This window comes from Alosa sapidissima, chromosome 12 (assembly GCF_018492685.1).
Source record: "Alosa sapidissima isolate fAloSap1 chromosome 12, fAloSap1.pri, whole genome shotgun sequence".
NCBI classification, from domain to species: domain Eukaryota; kingdom Metazoa; phylum Chordata; class Actinopteri; order Clupeiformes; family Clupeidae; genus Alosa; species Alosa sapidissima.
Window position 1 is genome coordinate 13,663,521 of NC_055968.1, and position 12,368 is coordinate 13,675,888.

Genomic DNA, 12,368 nt, shown 5'->3' on the forward strand with positions numbered 1-12,368 from the left:
TTGTTTCAATCCAAAATCAATAAGAGCGGTCACTGCAAATATTATAGTAGTCTGTAGTAGCTGTAGTCTGAAAACCTGCAGTTTCATGGTGTGCATGAAGTTTTATTTTAACTAGATGTATCACAATCTTTAAAGTGATGCCTGTTAGAGATTCATAGGGGTCCATAATCCAGTTTTGAGAGGACTCCACTTAAATTATGACCTGAAAAAGACAGACAGGATTAGAATTAAGTACTAACTTACTGTAAGATACACTCAAAGATACTTAAAGCAGTCCAGCAGAGCTATTAAAAAGGACCAGTATCTCTCAACTTCAGCCTGTCCAGTCCCAGGTTCCACTATCCCCCCATTTGCTACTTCCAACTGCAAATGGATACTAGGTACACTTCACACACACACACACACACACACCGAGGAGCATGTTTTATTTATACTGAAATGTCCCGTCCTCTCCTTCACCCTTCATATGTCTCCGTCTCTTCACCTTCCTCCACTCATTTCTCTCATTCTGTTCCCCCAGGCCTTCAGTTCATCTCCAGCCTCATAATAGCTCTACAGAAAAAGTAGATGAAAGAGTATGAGATGGCAAAGAATATACAGTATGAATGAAGAGTGAGGGTATGGATAGCCCCAGTGTACTCTCAAATGCATGTAGTAGTATTCATTCACAGCTGAAAGAGAGAGGGAGAGAGATAGTGTGTGTGTGTGTGTGTGTGTGTGTGTATTAGAGAAGCAGTGTTGGTATATGAGCTTGGTTGCTCGCGTTGGCATGGTGTCGTTAGCTCAAAGGAGTGTGAAAGAAAAAAATTACCTCCTGATGTTCAAGGTACAGGGAAGAATACAAATCAGGGGATCAGCTCAGTCACACCCGGGCACACTAAATAAATGTCATTAGCCAGAATTTCTCACAAAAATGTATTTCAAGCGTTCATTTGCACGTGTCCTCTCCTTAGCCTGGACCTGAAATAAGACTGACATGTCATTTCAATGCAATTTGAGTGAGGGACAGCGGATACTAATTTAGACTATGTGTGTGTGTGTGTGTGTGGGTGGAAAATATATGAAGCCTAAGCTAAATGTAGGCTATTACATGTAATATATGAAGAGTTCAGATGCAAATTTGCATATTATGTTTTATTGCCAATTCCAGGTAATTTCTATCTATCTATCTTTTTAAAAAATAGGCTACTGTATATTTCTGTAAATTCATCAAAAAATAGATTTTTGCATCTGAAAAGCCATATTTCTTCATATATATTTATGTTTATGGTTATTGACACTATTCTGTTAATTTCATTTATTTAGTTCTATTAATAATCAGTATTTTCACTTTGAGTAATCTACTAAGAAATAAATATAAACATATGTGTATAAGTGTATAGTCAATAACACTGTGAGGCCCAAGCCCATGATACTGCATTTCACAGAAATGTAAATGAGGAGCGAAAAGTGACAAAAAGCCCTGCTCCACATCTCTCACTACCATGCACCAACGCTTATGGCTCAATCACAATTTAAAAACTGCTTTCTAGCACCCACTCTACTTGTTTTTATGTCCATTCAAATGTGATAGTCAGAACGATCAGAATTGCGCTTTCCTCGGTCTCTCTCTCTCTCTCTCTCTCTGGTTCATGCTGACTGACATTGTGACTTGTGAATTGCTCAATAAAAGTTTGCCTAAAGCACGATTTCCTGAGAAAGCTCTTCAACGTGTTCCAAAAATAAGCTATGCATGGGTCTGTGTTCTCATTTGATTTCTATGGGGCTCTTTGATGTTGCCACGTGCCAACTGCTGAGAGAGGTGCTCGTTATCATTTAGTTCAACTGACTGACTTTTTGTTGTTGTTGTGAGTAGGCCTATCTCAGAGTTATTATGCCTGCTCTCTGGTTTGTGTCATTAGCCCAGATATGCACTATTGCGCACTGGAGGTCCTCCGGCAAAGCAGTATTTATCAAGCCCAGGCTATTGTGCAGAAGAAAAGCATGCCAGCTGCCTGCTTCTGTCAGTCCTATTACTTTTGTGCCTTTCAAGCCACCGGCATACAGCTATAGGACAGAAGAGGATAGGATACCTTAATGTAACCATGCTTTGTCACACATCCTTAAAGGGATGGTCCATGTTCATGTTTACCTGTTCAGGCCTACAGATGACTATATTTCCAGTGTCCAATGACCAATGTCCATCTTGTGGTTGTTCCAATAAAACATTCCAATAAAGCCCTTGCCAACGCCGCAGAAAGAAGCAGTCACTGGCTATAACTGAAACACAGAGATCAAGTCTGGGCTCCAAGGTGACCGGCTAACCATGAGACACACTTCCAGGTCTGATCAGATGTGCCTGCCTTGAAGGAGAGTGTCTTGTGATAAAAGGCCAAACACCTAATGAAGGTAGGCTATACAACTGAAGATGTGCCGGACTGGTAACAGTTAGTGATCCACCCAACATCTTCACTACTCGGCATGCTGAAACTTCAGGGATTGAGACACAGTTCTAGAAGAATAGGAAATACAAAAGAATGAACAAGTGCTTTGCATTTAAAGAGACTGAAGGACAGTTGTCATTTCTTAGTTGATCGATCCAATGATTAGATTATGTTGTTATGGGTGGGATTCATTTGAAAAACGTATATTGTTAAACAAAGAGTATTCAACTAGTGCCCTCAAAGAATGTTGAACCCAGAGTCCTATACGGCTCTGGTTGAACCCAGTGCAACCAGACTGAGAATAGTAACAAACCATTTTTATATGTTGTGGCGCCATCTGGTGTATCTACAGGGGCAACGTCAGAGGGTCAAATTTAAAAAATATGGCTGCGCCCACTGGCTTTCGTTTAGGGTGAATGGCTGTCAACTTTTAAGAGGACTATCTAAGGGCAATAACATGAGGACATTTTGATGAGAGAACCTTTGAGGTTAACGTAATATCAGTGTACTTTGGATAACCTGTTGTTCATTTCTAGCTGCGCGCCAACAATGGTATTTCACATGGTTTGAGAGCGAGCTGGTCCAAGCTAACGTAATGCAGATCTAGCGTTAAATTAACGTTAGCTTAATTACATATTGGTAAAAGATGTTAGCACAAAATCCCACTCCTTTTCTTCAATTCACTGTCAGTTTTTATGTCCGGTAGAGCCTAACGTTATATCGATAGTCTAATATCTGACCACCACAGTCTCACAAGTTTTCTTTTCAGTCTGAACCAAAACGATCAAACTGCTTTGTTTTACGCTTGTCATGTGGTGCAGATATGCTGCTAACGTTACCTGGGTGTGTCGAAACTGTTTTTTTTTTTGGAAGAAGAGTGTTTGGTGCATGGTCTGGCCACAATTCCAACATGAAAGCCTTCAATTTGCTAACGTTACCTGTCATTCTTTAGCACCCATGTCCAGACTGAGTGTGGTGTTTGGCGGCTCCCGGGGCATTGGCCGTGCGGTGGCCGGGCTGTTAGCTCAGAGAGGGCAAAGGGTTGTGGTGATATCCAGAAATCAGGAGGCAGCCCAGGCCACAGCAGTAGCTCTGCCTGGAGGTAAGCTTATTGAGCCTGTATCCACAAGCAACACAGAGACACCGGCCTGGGAAAATCTATAATTAGGCCGAATCCCAATCTTGTAAACTACACAGTTTAAGTGTTATTTGGATTATTTGCACAGACATATCTCATGAAAACATACTCCTGTTGAGGTATTGTAGTAAGGATGTAGAGTATAGCATTATTGGAGTGACCTGCCCAAGGACCTAAATTAACTGAACTGGGCAATTTGATTAGTCGCGTGGCGAGATTTCGTGCCAGCTTTAATGGAGTACATTTGATTTTGCAAACAGACCACAACCACCTAAGGCCGTTGATTAGATGAATGAAGCACTCTAAGGAGAATTTGTCCAAGGGACCAGTATACCATGCCAAAGTATCTCTTTAGTCCCTCTTTAGCTGAAGTGGTTTCAGGTGATTCTTCATATCAGTGTGGTTTGTGATTTTTCTCTGTAGCAGAGCATGTGGCTCTCAGTTGCGATGTCTCCAAGGAGCAGGAAGTGCAGAAGACATTTGAAGCCATCCAGAAAAACTATGGCACTGTGGGATACTTGGTCAACGCAGCGGGCATCAACAGGTGTGAAAGCAAAGCACAGTCCAAAGCTAATTAACAAATGTATTTAATATGCATTAATTAAATACAGTATCCTGTGTCTGTCTGTATACACAGCAAAGACTGTCTCTCACTCTGTGTGTGTGTGTGTGTGTGTTGAAGGGATGGGCTGCTACTGAGGACACGTCCAGATGACATAGTGTCTGTGCTTCACACTAACCTGCTGGGCTCCATGCTCACCTGCAGGGCAGCGCTGAGGAGCATGCTGGGCAAAGGCGGGGCCATCGTCAACATAGGTACCATTCTATACTCAACTATATTATATACAATTATACACTATACAACCATACAACCAGCATGTTCGTTCAGTGGACTAAAACCGTCCTTGGCTGTCATCCTTCTTTCCAGTTTCTGTTTTCATTTGTCTCGTATATTGGTCTTCAGCAGTGAGCTATTATTTCATGTTTGGTTACAAAGATTTATGTGTCCTTCAGTTTTTCATAACTGGTGGGTCGGGACCTAAAAGTGGGGCGTGGAACCGTTCTGGGTGGGTTGCGGAGCTTGCGGTTAAAAAATAAATAAATAAAAGAATCGCCCATTTAAAATGCTACCCTATCAGATCTAATGTAGGCCTTTTATTTTTATAGACTTTATTTGTATGCCAGTCATTGCCATGGACATCATAGACCATGTTTATGTGGCAGGTGATGTTAGACATCATTTTAGCTGTAAATATGGCAAAACGACCCTGAATATTTGAAGTATGGATTCACTTACTTTGAGGACAAAAAGGAACAGAAACACCAGTGTGTGTTGTGCAGTGAATTGCTGGCACATGAGAGCATGAAACCATCAAAACTAAAATGCCACATAGAAACAAAGCACCCTACTGCACCCTTTCCTGTTCTTATGTCGGCCATAGTTCTGTTTGTGGGGTCTTAAGCTGATGTTTATGATGAAGAAAAGCACAGCACAATAGTATTTTTGGTCAACACCACTAGACTGGCAGACAGTGTACTAGCATACAATGGCCACTAGGTGGCCTTGGTGTACTGTATGTGATGCACTGTGATGGTACCTTTTGTCCATAGGCTGTTATATAATTTTCTTTGATGGCATGATGGTCATTAATGTATCATATTAATGTATACTGTTTGTAAATTGAAAAGTGTGACACTCAATGTGTGGTTGTCAGAATCACATTTCACAATGGAAAAGTTGCTGAGTATCTGATTATTTGTTTTATTTTTGAGACTTCTGTAATGTTTCTCTAATGTCGTAAATATGGCTTTAAACTAACTGAACTTTAATGTGTCACAGTTTTAGTGCCAATTTGTAACTAATCTTTTGGGAAAGTGGTGGGTAGGCCCACTACTCTCAGGATTACCATAGTCAACCTTCACAACTAGCAATGTTAATAATGAGGTATTTCAGCTTCGGTCACAATGTCCTCTCCCTTTTCTGTGTGACCTTGTGTCACGTAATTATATGTTCTGACAGATTGTCTGATTATTGTTAAAATGTTCCGGCAGGTTCCGTGGTGGGTCTGAAAGGCAACGCGGGTCAGTGTGCATACAGCGCCAGCAAAGCCGGGCTGGAGGGGTTCACACGCTCCCTGGCCAAAGAGGTCGCGTCCAGGAATGTCCGAGTCAATCTCGTCGCTCCAGGTACCTCTTGTCCCTCTCCTGTAATTTGCCCACCCTCCTTTCCCTCGCTCCATGTCTCCTGTCTTTTCCCCTCTGCTTTGTGACGGCAGTAATGTGAAGTATTATGGGCTGCTCTCCAGTCCATACAGGCACACTCCTCCACACAGCGTAGATTAAGGAGGACGACTCCCCCAATATTGAGACAAATTACATGCCAAGTGTTACCTCTGCAGGGATGATGAACTTCATGATGAATTTCATCTTAGATTTACACAACTTGCCCCCTTAACCTATCCTCTCATCCATGGAGCTAAAAAAGTGAAACCAACCCAACCAGCCTTCCCCTTTGACCTCCACCAGGGTTCATCCGCACAGACATGACCGCCGGGCTGCAGGAGGAGGTGGGGGGCGGCGGGGCGCAGACGAGGATCCCCCTGGGCCGCTTCGGGGAGCCAGAGGAGGTGGCCAAGGCGGTGCTCTTTCTGCTGGAGTCGCCCTACATCACGGGCCAGGTGCTGCTGGTGGATGGCGGCCTGCAGCTGGCCATGTAGAGGTCAGAGGTGTAAAGGTCCGGCTTCAGAAAGTAAAAGTCCTGCCACAATTTGGCTCCAACCATTCACTTAAAGAGCTGATTCTAATTATTAAGCTGGAAGATCAGCTAATTAGTGAAATCACATTATGTGTTAAGTGCACAGGCAGAACCAATACATGGCAGGATTTTTACTCTCTGAAGCCAGACTTCTACATCTCTGATGGACTGCCTGTCTGTCTGGCAGAAGGCAGTATGGGGTTCCTTCTGGATGTACCACAATGTCTGAGGTGCGTCCAAATTTGGCGAATGGCAGCGGACGTTCAAAGTGAACTGGTTTTCTTTGAACCTAAAACTGTGAATGCTGTTGGTGCAAACATGCTAAATTGTTTGATTCAAATGGCTAACCCTTAGTTCTCAGCGAACATACATGAATGCTGAACCCTATCCTGAGACCATTTGTGTGTGTTTGCAAATATGTTTGCTGTGAGCTCAAGATAAACAAAACCTGTTTGAACGTGTGAACATTTGCCTTTTGTTTCCTAATTTGGACGCACCTCTGGGTTTGAGCATTTCTTCAGTTCCATTTAATGGAGCAGATCAACCCGACTCAGAGAAAAAACACATGCACACTGTTAGCGCAGCCAAGGCCGGACGTGGCCTGTTACGTCAACTGTTAGCATTGTATATGTGCACCATGTTGGTTGAATGGTGTTTGTCCCCTTGGAAAAATGATGCATGGACAATGTCTGTGAGTGGAGGTTTGAACTTGTTGGCCATGTATTTTTAAGCTGCAGGAGAAGGATTAAGCTTTGTTTCTGGGCAGACAGCCCACAAGCATATAGAAAGTTTTAAAAATGAGATTCGCCTCTTTGGTCTGTCTACTGAAGCTTAGTTTCCCAACACATGATTAAAGCCAAGCTTCTCCGTTCCACTGCCACCTAAGATGTGGTGAGAGTCTGTGTAGAGATTTGTTGTCAGTCGTAAAAGAATTACAGCACATTTTCTACACTATAATTATTCCTGTTAAGCAAAAAAAAAAGCATTGTTGTGGTCATTGTTTCTCTGTATTCTTCTGTCTCAATCTGTCTTCTGCTAATCCAACTGACACAAAACAAAGGCCTTAAATGTCAGCAATGGACGGAATTAATAAGTAAACGTTTCACTTGAACGGCTTCCTTTCAATTGTGTAATTACATGTAGATGTATGTTGTGTACGCAGCAGCAGATGTCATACGGAATGACAAACTGCTTTGTAATCTTATTGCTTAACGAAGATCTTGCCACAAAGCATTTTCTGAGTCCTTGGTTAAAATGGTTTTAATTACCAGCAGGATACTGAGAAGTGTTTCATAAAGATTTGTGTAGATTCATACTTAACACTTGAACTCTAGACTGTTTGGGGCCCACTCCAACTGTTTCGCAATCTTGGAAATTGCGTGTCAGGGCCTCGATCTGGTTCTTATCCCTGCCATGACTAAGGGGAACCCAGTCCCTTGCTATCATGTTTCATCTTTGTCCCCCGGAATGCCCCTCATTGCCCCCAACCCCACTCCACCCGACCCCCACCTCCCCACTGAGCCATGGTCAGGGGCTCTGCTGGCTCCAGCTGTGGGGGATTAGTGACGGGGTGCAGGTTATTTTTAGGCTGCCAGGGGAGTGTTTTTTCGGGGCTCTGATTTCGACTGGAGACTCGTGGTTGGGGATGGATGAGGTCGGGGGTGGGTGGCGTCACGTGCAAGGGGCTAAGGGGCCCTCAAACGTCGTGATCTCATCTGTTATTCTGCCTCTGATCACACACACACACACACACGACCCGCATGTAGATAAACATTCACACACAAGTCAGACACACAGTATGTATACACAAGCATACTCTCACCACTCCCCTTAAACACAGACACACACACTCAATGCATACCACTGTTGCACATAATGTACATACATGATGTTGTAACATGGTCTTATTACAGTAACACTGAACACACCTTATCTTATTAATTTGTCAAATAACAGTGCCTGTATTTTGACCCACACATAACAGAATTACAATCAAATGGGAGGGAAAAAACATCAGCAGTGCTTCTGTAAGGGAAGGCTACGTACAAGGTGGTCCAATTAGACAGCTAACCGCTAACCAGCAGGGACTTGTATAATGGCTGGTTGGAGTATATTAGGACCTGTTTGCCAAGGATTGTCTTTTAAAAGATCCCACTTGAGCGGAGCGTTCTTCCAGAGACTTTTATTTATGTTATCATTCATACACAAAAATAGTATCAGGAGAACAATCCATATACAGGCACAGACTGGCTTGGAAAAAAAAAAAACATGGAGAAAAGTATGTCAAGAGTAAGAGTACCCAAGGCTGGTGCATAGTGACCCACAGCAAATGCAAGATGTGCTGTGTGTGAGAAACAAGGCACAAAATATCTTTTCAAATATAATGTGAAAGTATCACCATAATCAAATGTTTAATGCTTAAATGCTCGATACAGAGATTTAGACTTGAAAGTTGTGAGTCTTATCAGCTCATCTGCTATCCTAACTGCCTCTATAAAATGACTCTTATAAAATTCAGTGAATTCTAAAAAGAGTACCCCAGAATTGAATATGCACTGATATATAAATAATAGACATAGGCCTCAGTGACCTGGTATGCAGTACATAGTTTGTATTAGATTTAATATAGATTTAAATATAGACCAGGCATGTTTTTACCAGTTTGAAAAGGATTATTGTCATGTCTCTACAAAGTGTATCTACAAAGGTAGGAGAAGGTAGCAACTGCGCATAATCACATATATATATATTTTTTAACTCATACAAAAATAATTTTTATTATTTGTTGAGCATGAATACATGTCTGCCACGGTCATGTTTTGAGTATATGTATAAGATTTGGAAAAAGTGAACTATTCTTCATTACCACATGATTCGTTCCATCATCATTCCCATACTCATTTTCAGTTCATCTGATCCCCTCTGTCTCACTGGTACCCCAACCCCACCATTGCCATTGTCTTCATCGGGATCCCCATCATCATCATCATAATCATCTTCATCATCAAAGCAATCAGCACCATTTCTCTCTTTGCCTTCACTAAGTGTCATTGAAGTGGCTAAACTACATTCGTGTCTTTTCATTCACCATTCACCCTATCCTGTGTAAGCAGAGGATCCAGGTTTAATTTTCAGACTCAATTCAACCTATTCCAAACCAGTTTTCTAACTCTCAGCACTGCTATACACCAACAACTTCCACTGTCTGTCAATCACTCCAGTTTCCATAGTTACACAGTGCCTTTAAATGTTAGCACCGTCATCCAACATTCCTTTAGATCTGTGACATATGATTAAAATTACATGTCAGTTTTATTTGATTCAAGGTCTTCCGACCCAGAAAAAAAGTAAAAGGAAGAGAAAATAAACTAGGTAAGGCCCGGCCTTGTGCAACATCTATGTTACCGTGCTAAGTACATAACCAAACAATGCTTTTGATACCCATGGTGGTATGCTAACCCCTAACGCTAATCTATACTCAGGCTACAGTGACCAATTGTAATGTGCTGCTACCACACCCCAGGCTATGCTGTGGCAGGTATATGAAAAAAGCTTGTGTGTAATGGGTCTCTCCTCCCATTTTGTCTGGAGACCGCTCCTGGACATTGCCCCTCGCATCTTCTACCTGTGGATGTTCCCGTGGCTATTCCTGTTTGCCTTTGTCTCTTTACCAAATTCCCTCTAAATCATCCACAATTTTCACCTTTGTTTTCCAGGAGGGACTGCTCTCCCGAACTATCCAGCCCCAAACCCAACTTGCCACCACCACCTCTTCATAAATACATCAAAACTACGACATTGAGTAAATACATACAGAGTATTTAAAATGGCACCATGGTAACATGCAGAACTAGATGCTACTTTGATATTCCAAATGAAATATGTTTTTTGACTGGATCCCATCTTCCTGCAGTAAGAGTATACAAAGTCTCTCAGGCACTTGTGCTAAGACCCAATCTTGCTTTTTTGAGTTTCAGACCATTATCTGAACAGATAAAGTGTGTAAGGGTGTGTGTGAGTTTATTATTGGCAGTGTATGTGTGTGTATGTATGAGTGCCATCTTTCAGCATTCCTTGGCCTAGACCAATCAAAAACAGTCATTGCAGAGGCAGGATATGACCTCACTTTTGCACTCACGGCACCTCTTCCCCCCGGAAGAAACAAAAAGTCACCAGGCCTAATATCAAACAATAATAAAAGATTGGCAATTAAGGCACTGCTGGGACAGAGCTACAGATGTCATATGTCATAAAGCACTGCCACTATGACTGAAAGGAACCTCATTGCCTGGCAGTGCTTGTCGGCCATTTTCCATCCACAGCTTCTTCAACGACTTTCGCTTACCCATCCTTTGGACTGAGAATCAGCATTTCAGATCAGTCATTCACCCTTAAACATCTTTGGAGAATGAATAGTTTTTTTTTTCATTGGGGTGATTTTTTTATGGTTGTGTGTCTGTGTGTGTGTGTGTGTGTGTGTGTGGAGGGGGGGTGTAGGTGAAGGGGGGGAAGAGAGTTGTGGACGGTGGTGCTGCAGTAAAAAGGTCAAAAGGTCACATGGTCTGGTAAGCAAACGCTTCCGCCGCCCCACCCTACAGGTCTTCGCTCTCCACCAGGCCGCCTGGCGGCAGAGGGCTGGAGTCGGGGAAGAAGGCGGCCTTTACGTCCAGCCCTCTCTCTGTGAGCGCTGCGTAGCGACTGGTGGATGGACGCACCTTCTTGAGTTTTGGGGTTTGGGTCTGCTGCCACTGGGCTGGAGGAACAACAGGAAAAAGAACATGAAATGAGTTCTTGTTCTCCAAGGTAGAAGAGGTCATGCTGTAGAACCAAACATTAAAAATGCTGTTCCGCAACAGTGACTGACATAAACCAAAGAGAGAATCTGTTCCTCCATTTCATAGTGACTGAAACGTATGTTCTTGTTGAGAAAAATTAACAAAGGGATAGATTTGTATGGTAAACGTTCCGCAAACAGGTGCACACTGTAGTTGCGTAAGCATTAAAAAAAAAAAACTTTTATGAGCACATTATACATTGACAGTAAGCAATACCAGATGTTAACCACAATGTATAAACTGGGGTGCAGATGGGAATTGCAACAGAACAATCGATTTAACAAGCATGTAGCACATAAACTTTTTGTGAACTTCAGACAGAATGTATATAATGAATTGTTTTTCACGCTTGTAGTATATTGACACACATACACACACAATCCCAATACTTACAGTGGATATCAAGTCGTGCTGTGCTGGAGACGATGCCTGCTTCATTCTTGGCTGAGACTGTGTACCAGCCGGCATCCTCCTTCAAGGCTGGCTGAATGATCATACACAGGTAGCCAAAGTTGTCCTGGTGCATGCTGGGGAAAAGGAGTTTACAAAGAACTGATTAGCTTGACGTGTCAGAGAGCTGCATTCTTCACAGATTACATCAGTCACTGAGATTGGCAAAGGAGTTGAAGAACTAAAGAGCTGTTTAGTTATTTTACACCACTGAAGTCGGAATCAATCACATTCCTGGCTTTAAAGTCAGCTATTGCTTACTGTAACGGAGCTCAAAATGGTGCTTAGATAGCCAGAAACAACTAGCCGCATAAAAATGGCAATAAAGGCTTTATTTGGGTTTAGAAGCCTTGGGTAGGTAGAAGACTAACAACATTTGATTTCTTTGGCAGTACCTCCACTACTTTGACAACGAGAGGCACTTTGTGAGAAGTCAGTCCTGCCCAAGACTGACAGAATTTTTTCTTGGATGTGTCTTGGCCCTAGAACCCTGTTGAAACCTTACTGACATTAGACTGTGTAGACCCATCTGAGACAGACACATGATAACCATGTTTCATGTTATCTTGATGTTGGCCATGCACTGCTCCACCCTGAATTTGACATCAAAGGCACAGAGAGAGAGGCATTCTATTAAGCCAGCGCTGGGGAGAGAAATCCTTTTGAAGCAAATTGGTAGGGAGCCCTTCCCCTCTGATGCACAGGAGACAGTAGCCAGTGGCGTCGGAGTCGGGGTGCCGCTGTGGTCCGTATTTATGTATGCTTTC

General features: G+C 42.6%; 2 protein-coding genes and 1 long non-coding RNA gene across 9 annotated transcripts in view; 1 reads left to right on the forward strand and 2 right to left on the reverse strand.

The window, feature by feature from the left end:
- Positions 1-375: 375 nt before the first annotated feature.
- Positions 376-3,440, reverse strand: LOC121678364. Its single transcript, XR_006021221.1, has 3 exons — positions 3,362-3,440; positions 2,132-2,491; positions 376-552 (listed from the first exon to the last, which is right to left on the reverse strand). It is a non-coding gene; the product is annotated as an uncharacterized LOC121678364 (long non-coding RNA).
- On the forward strand, positions 3,381-7,427 carry cbr4 (carbonyl reductase 4). Its single transcript, XM_042057835.1, has 5 exons — positions 3,381-3,525; positions 3,985-4,105; positions 4,244-4,377; positions 5,614-5,748; positions 6,088-7,427. The coding sequence occupies exons 1-5, from the start codon at positions 3,381-3,383 to the stop codon at positions 6,276-6,278; spliced, it is 726 nt and encodes a 241-aa protein (XP_041913769.1). The 3' UTR covers positions 6,279-7,427.
- A 1,056-nt stretch (positions 7,428-8,483) lies between these two features.
- The window catches only part of palld (palladin, cytoskeletal associated protein), a 95,514-nt gene continuing 91,629 nt past the window's right edge, over positions 8,484-12,368 (reverse strand). For all 7 annotated transcript variants that reach the window (XM_042056319.1, XM_042056316.1, XM_042056317.1 and 4 more), the window contains 2 exons: positions 11,545-11,678; positions 8,484-11,069 (listed from right to left, as the gene is read on the reverse strand). In XM_042056319.1, coding sequence (XP_041912253.1) covers positions 10,909-11,069; positions 11,545-11,678 — 295 coding nt within the window. In that variant the 3' untranslated portion in view covers positions 8,484-10,908. The remainder of the gene's footprint in view (positions 11,070-11,544; positions 11,679-12,368) is intronic.

Bases quoted from the DNA above. Each gene is read 5' to 3' on its own strand.
- cbr4 (XM_042057835.1), top strand. From the start codon at position 3,381: ATGTCCAGACTGAGTGTGGTGTTTGGCGGCTCCCGGGGCATTGGCCGT. The intron at 4,106-4,243 runs GTGTGAAAGCAA...TGTGTGTTGAAG, and splicing joins AACGCAGCGGGCATCAACAG to GGATGGGCTGCTACTGAGGA. The intron at 5,749-6,087 runs GTACCTCTTGTC...GACCTCCACCAG, and splicing joins AGTCAATCTCGTCGCTCCAG to GGTTCATCCGCACAGACATG.